Consider the following 19,742-nt stretch of genomic DNA (forward strand, 5'->3'; position numbering starts at 1 on the left):
CAAACTCAAACGTGAATATCTAATCGCTATTGCTTTTCTTCATCACCGAACGCCAGTTCCCTCTAAACGAGGTGTGTTTGTAACACTGGCAATCAAGCGGTGTCAGGAGACTTTGAGCCCCGGTAATTAATCTTCATTATGTCATTCCTCACTCACAGTCACCAAGCCGGACCAATGAATTTAACAAGTTTATGCACCCTTGTTTATAGAAATCAGCAAATGAATTATTTACTGATGCATACTAATAATTCATAGAATGCATGCAAAACAGAAAGAATTCAAACCACTCTTAATACGTTCTGACTGACTTGCTAGCAACGCTAAAACTTTTGCCTGGAGTATAAAGAGTACTTAAACGAGGAAGCAAATCCGTACAAAATAAACTAAAAGTTTCTGGATTTTTTTCGCATTTTATCAAACTAGAAGTAGAAGATAAAAACTCCGCTTCGCTGCTGAAAATTTCACTGAATCTGGGCAAGTGAAAAAGTGACATTTTCGGATGCTGTCCTCATGAGCGCAGTCTCGTTTGTTCGACTTTGTCATGTCCATTTCCGAAATAGGGAAAGGTACACACACATATGAGTAGTATGTATGGATATGAATATGTGTGTATGATGCATGTATGTCTCTCTCTCTCTCTCTCTCTCTCTCTCTCTCTCTCTCTCTTATATATATATATATATATATTTATAAAAAATATATATAAAAATACAAAATGGGACAAGAACGCAAAACACTCAAATAGACGACACAAAAAACGGACGGGTCATTCGAAGCCTCTAATCTTCAGTCAAGAACCGGATCATCCTCGCAATTTCGGCTGATTAATCTTGAGATCGCTCCGATCCGGCCAGTCCCAAGGAAAAACTAATCTACGAGCATTAGATTTCTTGGAAAAAGGATAGAATGTATACGAAACAAGGACAGAAAAACGGACGATGTCACACGAATATAAATACAAAAAACAATAATAGTAATAACAGGACAAAAACAGCGGGTGTCTTACGACTTTAGACAGTTCAACTTAACTTCGCTGGCGTATTTGGAAAATAATGCCTTAAGGCAATTCGGTATGGTCATTGTTTATTTATTTATTTTCCAAATAAACAATAAACACACGCACTATATATTGGTTCTTCACTCATTTATTAATGTTCTTGTTTTACCTCATGTCCATTGTCCGCAAATTTTCCCTCACACATCTGTCTTCGGTAACACACTCCGTGCTCGTTGTGATTCTGCTCGGTTGAATACATTTAGTTCTTCTATGATTTGTATCCTTATAAGTGCATGTGTTTGCGTCTGTATTTGTGTGTGTCGCTGTTCTTAGTATCACTATGACGCTGCTCTCACCTCCTTCTCCTCCATGTATATATGAATGTTTTTCATATGTATTTACAGTGCCAGAGGCATTGAGGAGTTATATAGCGACTCAAGACACAACTCTAATGAAACAGTAAACATAATATTTTTAATAAATATGTATACAAGACTGGAATCGATTACTGCACTAAATGGACCCTATCCATTGCTGGAACTGCTGGAAGGAAGATGGCGGCGTTTACCGAAGCTGTAGGATTGTGGAATTATCGACTTGTCTCCCCTTTCGATCACTCAAAGTGAGATGGGATTTAAACCTGGTGAATTTGAAGGATACACGTTTGGTGTTACGAGATCATGACGATTGCCTTCCTTCACTTTTCGATTAGGTGGGTTTGTGAGAATGCACTGAGACGTGTTCATACATATATAGACTACCATTGTGTACTTCATCCGTCCAAGGCTTAACGATTGTCTCCGGCACCTCAATACATCCAACTGAATTAATAATAATATCCTATGGAAAGATCTGGGGTTGTGTGACATAGCTTATTTTTATTCACCATTCCTAAAATCATTTATATACGTAGGCGCAGGAGTGGCTGTGTTGTAAGTATCTTGTTTACCAACCACATGGTTCGGGTTCACCTTGAGCAAGTGTCTTCTACTATAGCCTCGGGCCGACCAAAGCCTTGTGAGTGGATTTGGTAGACGGAAACTGAAAGAAGCCCGTCGTATATATGTATATATGTGCGCGTGTGTGTTTGTGTGTCTGTGTTTGTACCCCTAGCATTGCTTGACAACCGATGCTGGTGTGTTTATGTCCGCGTTACTTAGCGGTTCGGCAAAAGAGACCGATAGGATAAGTACTGGGCTTACAAAAGAATAAGTTCCGGGGTCGAGTTGCTCGATTAAAGGCGGTGCTCCAGCATGGCCACAGTCAAATGACTGAAACGAGTAAAAGAGAGAGTGTGTGCGTGTATGTGTATGTGTGTGTATGTGTGTGAAAGAATAAAAAAGAATACATACAAGAGGCTTCTCTCAGTTTCCATCAACCAAATCTACTGACAAAGCTTTGGCTAACCGCAGCTACTATAGGAAACACTTTCCCAAGGTGTAGTGCTGTGTAATTGAACCGAAGACCAAATTGTTGGCATTGAAAAGCAAATCTCTTAAGCACTGAATCATGTATGCACGTATATATGTGTTAAACGCAGTTTGCATCACTCTGAGGATATCAGCAGGATCTTCAGGAAGCCTTTTGTCATTTCTCCGGTCCTACTTTTAGTTTTCGTCGTAGGTTTTTCGCATGAGAAAAAAAAGCAACGCATGCAATGTTGGCCCTCGCTTTTAACCTTAATAAAAAAAGTCCGTTTGGTATGTATCAAGCTGTTTTCACGTGCCTTTGAAGATATGGAAAGTCCACGTGCACTATAGTTCTGATTGTACGACACCTGAAGTTCTTTGGCGATACCACTCAGCGATTTTGCGGTATAATCATCAATAATGTTTTTAATCCGTTGGCTGAATTGCCAAACAATGAAACATTCCCCGCAGAGGCTTTCAAATTTAGCTGAACATTAATAATAACCGACAATAATAACAACAACAACAACAATAATAATAATAATAATAATAATAATAATAATAATAATAATAATAATAATAATAATAATAATAATAATAATAATAATAATAATTATAATAATAATAATATTGATTTGAAAATGACCACATCTCACTCCTCTGGAACTTCACCATTCAAACTGACAGGAAGATAGATGCAAATAGGCCAGACATCATATTGAAAGACCTCAAACAAAGAACATGCCTCCTCATTGATATGACTGTCCCAATCGATATAAACGTATCTGTCAAGACCTACCAAAAACTGAGCAAATATAAAGATCTTGAAATAGAAATCAGCAAAATGTGGAAGCTGAAGACTAAAACAATACCTGTTGTCATAGGTGCCCTGGGAATGATAGCAAAAGGGGCTGATAGTTACCTAACTCAGATACCAGGAGACCCAAAAATGGCAGAAGTTCAAAAGATAGTGCTCAGGGGAACTGCTCATATCCTACGCAAAATACTCTCTATGTAATCTCAAGGTTTAAAACAAACATAATCTTCGGTTAAAAAAAAAAACAAAAACTTTTTTTTTAGACATTCATTAGTACAACATCCCCACCCCCCAAATATATGGCACACTAGGCATAACAACAACATGAACTTCCAACCCTGTTGTCTCTTGAGGTCTCTGGGTGAGACTTGGAGCCAACTTGTACAAATATAAAGCAAAAGTCAAACATAGAATAATAATAATAATAATAATAATAATAATAATAATGATAATAGTAATAATAATGATAATAATAATAATAATAATAATAATAATAATAATAATAATAATCAGAGATCATGAAGAAAAAAAAAAAGCTTTCTAATTGATGTATCAATACCGGAAGATGACAACGTGTCTCTAAAAGAAATGGAGAAACTCTCAAAATACAAAGACCTGGAAATAGAGGTAACTAGAATGTGGAATCTGAAAACAGAAACAATTCCTATCATAGTAGGTGCATTAGGCATGATAAAAAAATATTCAGACAAATACATAACAAAAACACCAGGACTTACAAACACATATAACATACAGAAAATTGCACTACTAGGCACTGCACACATCCTACGCAGAACACTTTCCATACAATAACCATCAGAGCATCACAACAAATCACAGCACATACCCAAGGCACACAGAGCTGCGCTCGGTAATGAAGTGAAAGCACGCTATAAAAATAAAACTACTGAATAATAATAATAATAATAATAATAATAATAATAATAATAATAATAATAATAATATAAGTACTCCTCCTGCTCTTCCTCGTACTACTACTACTACTACTACTACTACTACTACTACTACTACTATTACTACTACTAATACTACTACTAACTTGATTAAAATGCAATTACTTAATCACTCACCTTTACCAATATTTTATTAGTAGTTACCAATATTTTACCAGTATTTTCAATATATAAATTACACTAAAGTCTTCTCTCGTGCATATCTCATATCTACGTTTTGTATCTTTTTCAGTGTTTTGTAACGAAGACACATCAACTAACAATGGTACATTCAAGTGGCCAATGACAAAAGTAGGAACTAATGCGACGATTCCTTGTCATGCAAACGTAGCAACAAGACACTGGTTCGTTTGGATTGTTTTCTCTCTTCACAAATTTTGAAGTTTTCCCTTTTTAAATTTTTCTAAGAGAATGTTACACAGTTTACTAAATAAAACACCTACCGAGATTTAGATTACAGAATTCATGTCCGTCAGTTCAAATCCCTTAACACTGGTGTTTTCCATTTAATTTAGAATGTGACATAATTTTTACTTGGTCTAACTACATCAACTAGATTATAAGAACAAATTACAAACAGATAGGCGCAGGAGTGGCTGTGTGGTAAGTAGCTTGCTTACCAAACACATAGTTCCAGGTTCAGTCCCACTGCGTGGAATCCTGGGCAAGTGTCTTCTACTATAGCCTCGGGCCGACCAAAGCCTTGTGAGTGGATTTGGTAGACGGAAACTGAAAGAAGCCCGTCGTATATATGTATATATATATTTATATATATGTGCGTGTGCATGTTTGTGTGTGTATGTTTGTCCCCCTAGCGTTGTTTGAGAACCGATGCTGGTGTGTTTACGTCCCCGTCACTTATCGGTTCGGCAAAAGAGTCCGATAGAATAAGTACTGGGCTTACAGAGAATAAGTCCCGGGGTCGATTTGCTCGACTAAAGGCGGTGCTCCAGCATGGCCGCAGTCAAAGGACTGAAACAAGTAAAAGAGTAAAAGAGAGAGTAAAGAGAGATCAGCGTAATTCTTGGATTCCAATGTGATTGATGAAATAAAACGATGGGACATATTTGATAAAAATTTTTCAGTTCATCCAGGAAGTGTTCGCCATTTACCGGTGTGTGGCAAGAGCCAGACATGTCTCAGTGTAACAATACAGAGTGGATCACTGGAAAACTAAAGAACATCACCACCAAAGGCATTGATGAAGGTGAGTGAAAACCAGTTTCGAAATACTCTTACAGCAGATTTATTAATTGTTTCAGCATCAAGAGGAGCTGTGTATGTCTTTGTATGAGTGTTCATTACAATTACTGTATGTGTGTATGTGTATACGTTTCTGATTAAAGTTATCTACCAAGTAGTAATACGTAGTAATTTTTCTTTTGAGTTCTCATATTATGTGTTCATGTTCTCCAAAGGGGGATCAATTTGAATCCGTTACGGAAACTTTATGACAGAAGTTAATACTTAGATTTGAATTTAATATTATATCGTTAAAATTTTAATGACTTTTTGTAGAATGGCCACGGAAATACAATACAGTGGAAAAACAATAGAGATAATCACTTTATAAATTTATCTCTACAGGTTTCTTTTATAGAAGTTTGAACTCCCAATCATTTCTTATGATGTTTCGTATACGAAAATCTAATTTCGTTTTCAGTAAGAATAGCTTTAGAATGTTAGTTAATAGCACTGCTAACACGGTAGAACACACCATTGATTTATAAAGCTCTTCATGTTCTTGGTATTATATTATGGTTTCGTAACGAATTACGGCGTCCCCACCAGAAATTGAGAGAGATAATGTCGGGTCATATCTTTGTAAATACATTACGTGATGCTGATGGTTGTAAAATATTTAAATGTTCAATGATGCAGGCCACATAGTTGCGTACCATAGAATATGAACAATTTATCAATTTCATTTGTCACCATAAAATTTTTAATATTTTCATGAGCCTTAAATGCTGAGATTTGTTCATATGGCCTTGAGGAAGTCTGAGCAATATTAAGTATTAGAACTACGAATCGTTTTGTATTTTGTCATTGGAAGAATAATTTCGTTCAGATTGACTGCTGTTACTGAAGGCTGATGTATTACAGCTCATTAGTTTTTTTTTACTTGTTTCAGTCATGTAACTGTGGCCATGCTGGGGCACCGCCTTTAGTCGAGCAAATCGACCCCAGGACTTATTCTTTGTAAGCCTAGTACTTATTTTATCGGTCTCTTTTTTGCCGAACCGCTAAGTTACGGGGACGTAAACACACCAGCATCGGTTGTCAAGTGATGTTGGGGGGACAAACACGGACACACAAACACGCACATACATATATATATATGTATATATACATATATATATATACGACGGGCTTCTTTCAGTTTCCGTCTACCAAATCCATTCACAAGGCTTTGGTCGGCCTGAGGCAATAATAGAAGACACTTACCTAAGGTGCCACGCATTGGGTCTGAACCTGGAACTATGTGGTTCGTAAGCAAACTACTTACCACACTCACACATTCAAGTATGTCTCAAACTATAAACGATCCCATTTAATGCTGCAAAGTAGGAGACACTAAGGATGTATTACAATGAGTATACAACTCATGAACTGAACACATTTAGCAATTTCTGCACCACAATAAGTTGGAGACGTTAATGAACTTTCAGTGATTCATTAATTGCTGTGCTTAATTTGCCTCTAATATTTCGTTACAACTTCGTTTTCTCTCCCCAGACACAACATAATTTCGTCTCAAAGCAGCTGTTACAGTCACTGTTTTGTTAAACTTTTCGTTGCAGAAAATTTTGAACCGGTTTCAACAAAGCTCCTAAATATTTCCGAGAAATCAGTGTATTTCAAAAAAGAAGATGTTGACTTGGCTGTAGATGTACTCAAGAAAATGGTGCCATTGATATCGAATGTGTCCGTCAATATAACACTTCTTAGTATCAACAATATGATAAACACACCGGAGAAGATTTTGGTTGAGGCAGAACAATTTAATAGAAGTGTCAACAGGTAAAATTCACATCTCATTTATTGTTAGTGCAGTAGCAGTAGCAACTTCAGCGGTGGGCAGGGGTTGCAGCAGTGGAAGCAGTGTCGGCGGCAGCAGCCGTGGTAGTAGTAGTAGTAGCAATTGTTATTCTTGCTGTTGTTGCCGCTGTTGCTGGTGGTAGTGGTGATGGTGTTGGTAGTGGTGGTTGTTGTTGCGGTGGCGGTGGCGATGTTGCGGAAACAATATTAGCAATAGCAGTAACAACGACAGAAGCAACATTTGCAATAGTCATGTGAAAAAATGTTTCAATCAATATAATTAATATAATTAAACCTATATCTAATTACATATATGAAACATACTGTCAACTGAAGGTTGTTTTCTCGGTTTTCTTACAGAATGCTGGACATCATAGAAACAATCCCAGAACAGATTCCACTGGAAGAGCAGTCAGTCACAGCTTTATATTCTAATCTTGGTATTGGTGCTGCCAAAGTGGAGAAGGACACTTTCAACGGCCTCACTTATGCTGTTTCATATGGAACCAATGAAATAGAAGCAAGGACTGAGGTACAATAATTTCTCTTGATTACTGTCTTATTGAATGTTTGTTCTAAACACCCAAGTTAATAAAATATATTAGGATGAATTATAATGTTTTTATAGTTACGTAAAGTAGTTATGTTACAGAGCTCGATAGAGATAGCAATTTAAGTACAAAATATAATAATATACGCAGCACACAGATTATATAACTTTGCAATAACGCTACCATAATAATCCTCCTACTACAGGGACAATGTCTGAAATTTGTTGAGTGGGTAGTGTCAATTACATTGACTCCAGTACTTCAGTGATACTTATTTCCCTGAGCCAGAAACAATGAAAGGTGAAATTTGAACATAGAAGGTAAAGACTGAAGACTGTCATCGCACCGCCTAAAGCTGACAAAGGAAAACTGCATGAACAAATATAAACCACAAATAAATATGGAACAATAATAGTTTACACACATCTTTATCACTATTTTACTGTGAATTTTGGGGTTTTGAACTCTTCCTAAAAACGGAAATGTATCTATATATTTTCCTTTACTACCCACAAGGGGCTAAACATAGAGGGGACAAACAAGGACAGACAAACGGATTAAGTCGATTACATCGACCCCAGTGCGTAACTGGTACTTAATTTATCGACCCCGAAATAATGGAAGGCAAAGTCGACCTCGGCGGAATTTGAACTCAGAACGTAAAGACAGACGAAATACCTATTTCTTTACTACCTACAAGGGGCTAAACATAGAGGGGACAAACAAGGACATACAAACGGATTAAGTTGATTACATCGACCCCAGTGCGTAACTGGTACTTAATTTATCGACCCCGAAAGGATGAAAGGCAAAGACGTGTGATTGCTTTAGATATATGTATTTCTTTATTGCCCACAAGGGACTAAACATAGAGGGATAAACAAGGACAGACAAAGGGATTAAGTCGATTACATCGACCTCCCCCCCAGTGAGAAACTGGTACTTTATTTATCGAGCCCGAAAGGATGAAAGGCAAAGTCGACCTCGGCGGAATTTGAACTTAGAACGTAACGACAGACGAAATACCGCTAAGCACTTCGCTCGGCGCGCTAACGTTTCTGCCAGCTCACCGCCCTATATCTATATGATCTGCCTTGTGTGTGAGTGTGCGTGTGTGTTGAGCGTGTTGTGTGTGTGTATGATTTCTTTGTGTGTGCTTGTGTTTCTGTGTGTGCATCTGTTCTGGTGATCCGCTTTCTTCCTTTTCAGAGTTCCGCCCTCATGCGCCCATCCATTAACACAGGTTCACACAGCAAAGTAACAAATATAAAAAAAAATTCCTTCCCCAGAACACCATATTTCCGAAAAACAACTCTCCATGGCTGAAAGCTTTTAGTAATACAATTAAAATAAAATTGTACTCCTAATACAATCGAACGAAACCAACGCACGCAGAGGAAAAACAAAACCTATCAGTAGATCTTTCAAGCTTCCTCAAGATTATTGTTATAATTTTATATGAACATCTAACAAAGTACTCTCTCTCTCTCTCTCTCTCTCTCTCTCTCTCTCTCTCACGCACACATATTCTGAACTGAAACAAAATCTGGGATCTTTTCCTTTTGAACGGCAGTTTTCAACACAATTTCTAGCTAACTAAACACTTTTAAACTTCGTATACTGGTAGAATGTGTCAAAATAAAACATTTTTTTCTCTTGGCTTTCTTGAGAAAATTGTAATTTGTAAGTTTAACGTAGTTTAACGCAGCAAGTGATTTTAGCTCAATAGAGGCTATTGATTGGTTAAAATTCGAAAAATTAAACTCTGTTAAACTTACAAATTACAATTTTCTCAAGAAAGCCAAGAGAATAAAATGTTTTATTTTGACACATTCTACCAGTATACGAAGTTTAAAAGTGTTTAGTTAACTAGAAATTGTGTTGAAAACTGCCGTTCAAAAGGAAAAGATCCGAAATCTGTTACTTAATTTTTAAAAATCTTTTATTGAATTCAATAGAAATTTTGACACTTGACCTGTTGAAAACCTTTCGAAATCCCTGCTTACACAATTTCAAATATGTTCTTAACTACGCACAGAATAAGAGAGCAAGCTGTCCTAATTTCTATTAACATGTATTTGAAGCGACTGTCAGCCTGTATAGTGGGAGGAACATTGGATGCCAATGTCTAATGAGTAACTATGTGAGTGTGTTCCTCTGTTTTTATATATGTGTGCAAAACGTTTCGGAAGGATTACCAAATGATGAAAATGGTTCAAATGATTGAGATAGCCATAGCCTTGTACACTGTTGTATTCATGTAACTAGGTACCCGCAAGTAAGTCAAATATTGGGACAGTAAGAAGAAAATTACTGAATACACGAATAATTAGTTGACTAAAGTTGAAACACCTCTGACTACTTGTGTATGAAGCAGTGGTGGTGGGTGATAATGAGAGTTTTATCTGTTATGTTAACTGTAATGTTGTAGTAATGTATTTGTGGAAAAAAGTTGAAGTTACAAAAGCAATAACAAGCGTAATAGCAATAATTCCTTTTTTGCAATGGATCTCGAAGCACAAAATGCTATAAATGATAACACGAAAATATTGGCATAAAAGATATTTTTGAATGGGAAAATCAAAAGCTACTTGTGAGGCTTCTCCTATCCAGAGGATTTTTCAAATCAATATCTATGTGCTTCGAAATCCTCTATTCCAAGAAATAATTATTTCACTTCATGTTCTGTGAAAAGTTTATAAAAATTTTTATGACGTCAACAAAATTCAGTCGTAGAAGTGTTTTTCTTTTAAGTATCAATTTCATTTTTTTTCCATTTTCCTCCACCAGATACATCAGGACTCAGACTCAAATGTAGATGATACGATGGACTTCATTTCTTTACCAAAGAGTTTATTAAAACATATGAAAGACGAAGAACTGTTAAACCTTTCAAGGATTTCCATGGTCAGTTTGCGGGACGATAAGCTATATAGGGTATGGTACAAGAATAGAAATATTTCTTTCTCTGGTTAACCCAAAGTAGTTTGAATTCATTCATGCATTTTTGATAATGGAAGAAACAATACTAATATGACACAATTACCAATGTTTATATGTTTGTGCATATGTATATATGGACATGTTTGTGTGTTTGTATGAGTGCACTTCTATGCGTGTATGTATGCGTGTGTGTATATGTGTGATTTATGATGCATATTACAAACTCAGGGCGGCGCTTGTTCTGAATTATGCCTCGGCGAATTTACTTTTAACGCACTTTGTGTGTTGAAATCACAGTTCTTTCAGAAAATATACCACCAAATAATCAAACATCGGCGTGTATTCATTTAACAAGAAAAGCATTCACAGTAACTTGGAAAATTCGGACTGCTAAGTCACTCTGACAAACCGATGATGGTTAAGCCGAACGAAAATTGTCAATATTGTTATTGTAAAAAATAATATATTTGTACTCAAAATAATATGTTTGTACTTTAAAAGCTACCATTGTTCTGAGTGTAATAAATTCTTGTAAGTGATTATAAGAGACGGAAGCTGGAAGGCGCCTGTCATACCTATATATACATTTTTTTTATTATTTTGCACATTACTTAATCATTGATATATTATTTTCATTATATATTTAATATTTCTATTATATGTAATTTTCTAGATGGAGTAATTTAATTGTTCATTTTGAATTGATGGAAGGTGTTTTTTTTCTAATTTTTATATATATATTATAGATTGTGAAATTTGATTTAGTTTTTCTAAATTGAATTTTTTCCTGTAAGTTTGCAATAATGTTCCCTCAAATTAATATTATAATATATATATATATATATATATATATATATATATATATATATATATATATATATATATATATATATATATATATATGTATGTATGTATGTATGTATATTCCTCTAGTTTCAGCTCAGAGCTGTGGCCATGCTGATGCACCGCCGTTTTGCTACACTGTTATTAATAAGAGCCTCCTTTTATATGTGGCACTTGATGAACCATAGAGTTTGATATAGCTACCCTCATTTGGAATAATGGAATCATCTTAAAATTTCAAAGAAATTTAGTTTAATGACCGCCTTTGGCAGTAATTACAGCTTGAATTCTACGAGGAATGGACTCGTACAAAGTATGAATTGTTTCGAAAGGAATTTTTTGTCCATTCTTCAGCTAAAAGTCTCCAGTTCTTGTAGTGATGAGGGTAGAGGATATCGACTCCTTACTTGTTTTTCTAAAATGCACAATAACTGTTCAATAATATTGAGATCTGGGGACTGTGGTGGCCAGATTAAGATGTTCAACTTCACTAGAATGTTCCTCGTGCCATTCAGTAATAACTTTAGTTGTGTGAATTGGTGCATTATCATCCCGAAAGATTGCGTATCCCTCCGGAAGCAGTTCCGCAACCAAAGGATGAATTTGATCAGATAAAAACTTAAATAGACTTGATTATTAATTTTGCCATGAAGGGAAACCATCGGGTCGGCGTATTTCCAAATTATAGCCCTCCGGATCATCCTAGATGCTCCTCCATCTTTAACAGTTGGAAGAAGCCAGTCTGGGTCAAATGCTTCTTTAGGTTGTCTCCACATGTATACTCGGCCAGTGATCGGAAAAAGGGTAAAGGACGACACGTTCTTGAAAATAAATTTCCCCCACTGCTCTAGGGACCGATTCTGTGGGGTTTTACTCCACTCTAAACGCTTTGCAACGTTTATCTTCTGATTTCAACCTTCCAATGAAATCGGGCTCTTGAGCTGGGACCAGTTGGTCATTAAAATCTGCAGCAATTTTGGGAGCTGTACTTTTGTGAACGTTTCTAAAAATTCGCGTAAGAGTTCGACGGTCCCTATCTGAAAGCTTTGGTTTTCTTCTAGAGTTTTGTTTCGATAAGGAGGCTTTTCTCTCCCTATTTCTCAAAGAAAGGCTGTCATTAGGGAGTACTTCTTGATACACCAAACAATTCGGCTGGTTTCGTTACACTAGCGCCTGCCATACGAGCACCAGCAATTTAATATCTTTGAAAATCCGATAGATCTGTCATTTTAATGAATTTTAATTACCTTTTTCTGATGATATCTGAATAGAAACAGCAAATTTAGCTAAACATATTCAGCATCACTAATAATAAACCAAAAAACATAAAAATAAACCAGCTTTTAACGGTTTTATAGACATTTCAAAATTATGATGCTATGATGCAAGGTGTTTCCATTATGTTGTCCTACCCCTGCATATTATCAGAAAAGATGGGGTGTATTTCCGCACATATGTATATGTGTATGCTTTGTATATATTTATATATATATACATGTGCGTGTGGAGGTGCAATGGCCCAGTGGTTAGGGCAGGGGCGGAGGCGATCCCTGCTGTACTCTTTCGTCACAACTTTCTCTCACCCTTTCTTCTGTTGGTCTGCTCGCTTAGCCAGCGGGGTGGCGTCATTTGAAGGCTAAAACAATGCGAAGAGCATTGTGACCATCGTGATAGAGGAGAATTTCTTTTTGAAAATGACTTTATGGAATATATTATGAATGAATTAATTAATTAGTGGTATGGGACTCAGAACTCAGAGCCGTGCAGCTATTGCCACTGCACAGAAATAAATATTGCAATTTGTAATTAAAGCTTGTTTATCCCATGTCTTTGTCGTATGTGTGTGTGTATGTGTGCATATACATACATACATAGGCGCAGGAGTGGCTGTGTGGTAAGTAGCTTTCTTACCAACCACATGGTTCCGGGTTCAGTCTCACTGTGTGGCACCTTGGGCAAGTGTCTTCTACTATAGCCTCAGGCCGACCAAAGCCTTGTGTGTGGATTTGGTAGACGGAAACTGAAAGAAGCCCGTCGTATATATGTATATATATATGTGCGTGTGCGTGTATGTTTGTGTGTCTGTATTTGTCCCCTTAGCATTGCTTGACAACCGATGCTGGTGTGTTTATGTCCCCGTTACTTAGCGGTTCAGCTAAAGAGACCGATAAATAAGTACTGGGCTTACAAAGAATATGTCCCGGGGTCGAATTGCTCGACTAAAGGCGGTGCTCCAGCATGGCCGCAGTCAAATGACTGAAACAAGGAAAAAATACATACATACAAATATGTGTGTATGTACAGGCATTTATGGGCATAAGAAAATAAGACGCATCAAATACATTACATACATCAAATACAAAATATGTATATATTTATACATGCCAAACGAGAGAAAGCAAAAGGTGGGAGCTCTCAGATGATTACTATATCGTCTGAAAGAATTAAACACTTTTCTCACCATGTATATATATACCTTTATATTCATTTATATTTTTTAAATATTTTTTTATATCTCTTTATATCTTTATACTCTACATTTTTATATTTTTCTATACTTACATTCTTATTTTTCACCTTTTTATATATTTTTTTATCCTTCGTCCTGAATTCTCGCCCCTCCATCTTTATCCCTATTTGCTCTCATTACCAGGTTCCTTCACGTCTGTCTGTATTTATATATGTATATATTTATTTATTTATTTATTTATATTACCTCAACATCCAAACTTCCTCATTCTACATTGAGAGAAGGACGAGATGGACGCTTCATTTTTATGCTGTTGCCGCATTATGTCGTACGCGAATGAGAGGATTTGCATCCCCAACGTAGAATTTTTGATGTAATACATGTCCTTGAGGTAGTAGTTGTGCGCGGCTGAAGAAGGCCATAGACACACATTATGCATTGTTATAAATCCTTGGCATCATGTTTTTATTTTGATTAATATATATATATATATATATCACCGTGATCACCGTGACCGACCAGGCTATCAGATGTTGCTACTCATCACTGGTCACGATGCGCTTCGCATTGTTTTAGCCTTCAAATGTCGCCACCCCGCTGTCTAAGCGAGCAGACCAACAGAAGAGAGAGTGAGAGAAAGTTGTGACGAAAGAGTACAGCAGGGTTCACCTCCGCCCCTGCCCTAACCACTGGACCTCCTCACACACACACACACATATGTATATATATACATATATATATATATATATATATATATATATATATATATATATATATATATATATATATATATATATATATATATATATATATATTCGCAAGCGTTATCTTCAGCGGGTTGAGCCACCAAATTCCTCTCACAATATTCTTGTCAACCTGAAGGTGTTGTAGAAATCACTTATCCCATGGTGAATATCCAAGGACGTTGAACACAGGTAATGATATTTCTGTGACGGTGATAACCAAGAGACCTTCTTAAGTACACAGTCATACCAGCAACTTTTATTGTTAACTGTTTGGATGTAAAACCGAATTATCCATTTCTTAAAGCCAGGACAACCCTCAGCTGTGAATTTCCATCTAATATATATTGTGTTGATCTGTTGTACTGACTGAAGTGATGATATGATTTAATGATGTCGAAGTACAACAACTCTGATTTCATGCTTTAACGATGTATTTAATAAACTTTTCTATGAAACTAAATACTTTATCTAACGGCTTCCCTTTACAGGTACAACACAAATCTAATACCAAAGCAAATACTAAAATTAACAGCCATATTTTTGCTGTAAATATTCCTAACGTTCATGCCCCAGTTACCAATCTTGATGAACCAATTAGAATATCACTCCATGTAACAGATCCGGTAATAAATATCTATTTATTATTGCTGTTGTTGTTCTCGTTGTTTCTTTTCATTTCAAGGACATACTTAATTCCTCCTGAAATAAACATGGACCACGGCGCTACAAATAGTACAAGTAGTAGTTGTAGCAGTAGTTGTTGTTGTTGTTTTAGCTGTTGCAAGTGACAATTATAACTATATCTTTATAATGTGTGTCATGGACATGTTTCCAGTTATTTGTGTTGTATTTTAGTATCGCCAGTATATTGTTTTCATTGATTGCGGCTGTGTATTTTAAATTTGGTTAATTTCTTTGGGATTTCGTTGACAGTTGTTGTTGTTGCTCTTCTTTATCCTGTTCTTGTTGTTTACCTTCATGCCATGCTTGACCTTGTAGACCTATTATAAAACACATTACAATCGTGAACATCACGATATTTAGTTCATTTAACATTTCTAGAACTACACTAACTAATCTCTTCTGTCATTGTTATAGTGATGCAATATAAATTAGGAGAATATACATAGATATATATATATACGCTCACAGTGTCAGTAATAATTAAACATTTATAAACTTAGCTTAGTAATGATTCATTATATGTATTTTAATTATTTGATTAAAATATCAGAATTTATATTTTTTCCAGAATGCCATCAACCCCCAATGTGTCTACTGGAATGAATCCTCCAAACATTGGGCGACAGAAGGCTGTAATATGTCCCGCTATGTACCTAGGAAGAAAGTATTTTGTTCCTGTAACCATCTTACAAGTTTTGCTATACTAATGGTTGGTAACATTATGGCGTGTTGTTAACTGCCTGTAAATTGGCAATTGTGTCTATGGATAAATAATTTCAACGCCTATTAAATTTCATGTTGGTGGATAGTTCAGTAAATATGTGACATTGATATTTTGTAATAAGTCACTGTTGTTCTTGCTGCTACGGCTGTTGTTTATTACTTTAAACTCACGATGGGGTCCGTTAGGTGCACCAAGTCGCCATCCTCAATAAAATGCGTGAGGTTTCTTCCAACACGGATGTGAAGGACAGAAACAGTCATCTCTCCTGGAATTAATATATATTGCTTTGAAACTCTCAGACTGTTACTCTAAGTGATAGATATTTAATAGCACAATAAACATGTTTGCAGCTTAGAATTTTAATCATTGGTCGTTTCATGATTCTCTTACAAGATCTCTCCTCTTATTTAACTGACAATTTGTGTCAATAATCCACATGTATCCAATATTTATCAGTTTTTACAACACTCCTATTAACCATAAAAACCATATCCCTATATATTATAGATTATTTAAGCCTAAGCGAAGAGTTGAACTCACCCAATATGTTAGTACACTCCATACTGGTTCTATTATCATCTGACATCACAATGACGGAGATTAAATAATCAAGTCACGGATGTTGTTTCTATCATTATCAGTGTTTTCAGGAACACTACTGATTCAACTCGTCTTTATTACTGTTTTCGTTTCTATTGTTTTTATTACCAAAATGATTCCAATTTCACATTTTAAATGTATCTAGCTAATTATTCATCTCATATTTCACGTCGTACATCGGTCCTCAGTTAACAGATCGTTTCAGTGATGCACCTTGAATTAGTTGTACTGATAACATAAGATACACGTTCAGTGAATTTGAACTCAAGGTTTAAACGCTGATGGTATATTGCAAGCTGGCAGAAACGTTAGCACGCCGAGCGAAATGCGTAGCCGTATTTCGTCTGATGTTACGTTCTGAGTTCAAATTCCGCCGACGTCGACTTTGCCTATCATCCTTTCGGGGTCGATTAAATAAGTACCAGTTACGCACTGGGGTCGATATAATCGACTTAATAACTATGTCTGTTCTTGTTTGTCCCCTCTGTGTTTAGCCCCTTGTGGGTAATAAAGAAATAGGTATTTCGTCTGTCGTTACGTTCTGAGTTCAAATTCCGCCGAGGTCAACTTTGCCTTTCATCCTTTCGGGGTCGATTAAATAAGCACCAGTTACGCACTGGGGTCGATATAATCGACTTAATAACTATGTCTGTCCTTGTTTGTCCCCTCTGTGTTTAGCCCCTTGTGGGTAATAAAGAAATAGGTATATTCTACATGGAGTCAGATGTCGCTTACATACATTATATATATAGTAGTGCTTCATATTGTAATTAAGTATCATGTAACATGTAATAGGAGATGGTCCCCACGTATATGAACACTCATAATTTATATAAGTATTGACTTAGCATATAAAAAAGGAAGAGGAGGAGGGGGATAATACGTTGTTGTTTGTTTCTATTGCAGAACGTCTACCAGAATGAAGGAGATTTAAAGAATAGTCAACTCTTGTCTATTCTTTCTAATATTGGTTCCGGAATATCATTTGTCTGTCTCATTCTGACAGTAATAATTCATATTTATTCAAAGTAAGCATTTCAATTTCTATTTCCTTTTATAAACTATTCAAATACATTGAGACAGTGTCCATCAGTTAGTGGGTCTCTCGCACATTGGTAAGCATGACGTGGTTGATGTCTGCGGGAAAATCATGGATGTGAAGAGAATTCCAAGGTCAACAACTACACTATAAGAGTAAAAACAATAACCAGAATTGCATGTGATTTCTCATTACTAACCGGAAGATAGATGGGGAAACCTAGACCACTGTAAAGAAATTAGACTCATTCCCGAGGTTTTCTATTACTTTGCAAAAAGGAAACGTCTACCTTTTCATATATCAGCTCACTAATCTATGTACTGTGTTCGACTCACATTTGTTAATTAGTTATAAAAATAACAATGGAAATACCATCAAACATAATAACCTATACAGCTGTTCAGAAAGTCATATTTAACAGCAGGCAGTGTGCCACAGATGTGGTCAGTCCCTCCGGAAGAGGAAGCGCTCCAAATTGGTCAGCCACGAAACAGGGCAGGCGGTAGGTGATAACAGAAGCTATGTACATCTGTGTCGCCTCCGCCCGTCCTAGCAGAGATAACGCCCTTCCAGACCAGGTCCGGATTAAGGCAGTCTTCTTGTTTGTGATGTCATAACAATTCTTCTCTATCTGAAGGTCAGGAAACAGGCCCCTAGCGTTTTAACAGGATCTTCCGTTCAACTTTTCGCTCCAGGTGCCGAGTTGCAAGCCGAGTGACTTATTGTGGCTTATTTCTGCTCATGCCACCGTTTCGTATCGTTTGATGGCGTTTCCTACACAAGGTAGCTGCCATTCATCAGACACGATTATGGAGATGCCACCCGCATACGCGGTAGGCGTTCTTCTACAACTCAGATTACGCGGAATGCCCCTAAAGTCTCCATCCTTCGCAGTAATGGCTCATTCAAAAGCTGAGACAGGGGACATCCCTAGCGAACCAATCGCCTGATGTTGAACATTTCGAGAAGAAACCGTTCATTCATACGAGAGACTGGATGTTGACCATAGAAGCTATCCAGCCGCGGAAAGTTAATTTTATCCTCCCTGGAAAAAAGCTATCCAGCCGCGGAAAGTTAATTTTATCCTCTCTAGAAAGAAACAGTGCTGCCACCACCCAGGCGATATCTATCTCTGGTGGTACTTTTTATCCGGGACGTTCTTCACCCCATATATGAAGGCAGAACTACCACCTCATTTGTTTTTAAGGTCTGCATAGAGTTCTCACGAACTTTCTCCTCAATCACAAAATGTACCTCTACTGAGGCAAAATTTTTGCCTCGAGCCACCTATGCGACATCCTTCCATATTGGCCGGAGGCATTTCTCAATTTTCTCCTTGGTAAATTTTCAATTCTTTAGTTTTCTGCATTATGCCATTTGTGAACAATTGTTTTGCTCCTCGTTTCTATGGTAATGTCACTAGGTGGGCCAATGTTCGCATCGCCCTGTTCATCGTCAACATTCCATAATATGTCTGGTACTCAGACCGTGGAATGTTTTCTTGGTGTACCGCGACCGCTGCCGCAAAATGTCTGGCAGCCATACTTGCCGCACTTGTTTTTGGATTTTCTTTAGATACAGCCATTCGTTCTTTAATAATTTCAACTGTCATTTTTTTCCGTAAGAGAAAAATACAACAAATATTTTTTCCAAATGAATTCTCTCTGAAGAAAATTTAAACCAATTTTTCTCCTGCGAGAGAGACAATGTTTCACATCGTCCCCCGTCGAATGAGGACAGTTAAAAACAAAAACAAAGACCTGTAAACAAGCTGTAAACAAGTTCATGAAACTAATCACACAGGTTTAAATCTTTCCCCCGTCGGCGGAAAGCACATGATTTCAGCAAAAGCCTGCTAAGCAGACAATAGTTCTTAATGAACACGCAGTAACAAGTAATCACA

The 19,742-nt window shown here is 36.6% G+C and overlaps 2 protein-coding genes across 2 annotated transcripts in view; both read left to right on the forward strand.

Annotated features, from left to right (window-relative positions):
- LOC118768107 (adhesion G-protein coupled receptor G6-like) overlaps nucleotides 1-19,742 on the forward strand; it is a 386,634-nt gene that overhangs the window by 297,615 nt on the left and 69,277 nt on the right. Inside the window, exon 7 of the mRNA XM_036513939.1 lies at nucleotides 17,707-17,828. Coding sequence (XP_036369832.1) covers nucleotides 17,707-17,828 — 122 coding nt within the window. The remainder of the gene's footprint in view (nucleotides 1-17,706; nucleotides 17,829-19,742) is intronic.
- LOC118768109 lies at nucleotides 5,299-15,355 on the forward strand. Its single transcript, XM_036513941.1, has 5 exons — nucleotides 5,299-5,404; nucleotides 7,002-7,221; nucleotides 7,600-7,771; nucleotides 10,581-10,729; nucleotides 15,285-15,355. Exons 1-5 carry the CDS (start codon nucleotides 5,332-5,334, stop codon nucleotides 15,295-15,297), a joined length of 627 nt encoding a protein of 208 aa, XP_036369834.1. The 5' UTR covers nucleotides 5,299-5,331; the 3' UTR covers nucleotides 15,298-15,355.

This window comes from Octopus sinensis, linkage group LG27, assembly GCF_006345805.1.
Source record: "Octopus sinensis linkage group LG27, ASM634580v1, whole genome shotgun sequence".
In the NCBI taxonomy this organism is placed as follows: Eukaryota; Metazoa; Mollusca; class Cephalopoda; order Octopoda; family Octopodidae; genus Octopus; species Octopus sinensis.

Coding starts and splice junctions, on each gene's coding strand:
- LOC118768109 (XM_036513941.1), top strand. CDS start 5,332: ATGTCTCAGTGTAACAATACAGAGTGGATCACTGGAAAACTAAAGAAC. Junction 5,405..7,001: donor CACCAAAGGCATTGATGAAG/GTGAGTGAAAAC, acceptor TTTTCGTTGCAG/AAAATTTTGAACCGGTTTCA. Junction 7,222..7,599: donor TTTAATAGAAGTGTCAACAG/GTAAAATTCACA, acceptor GTTTTCTTACAG/AATGCTGGACATCATAGAAA.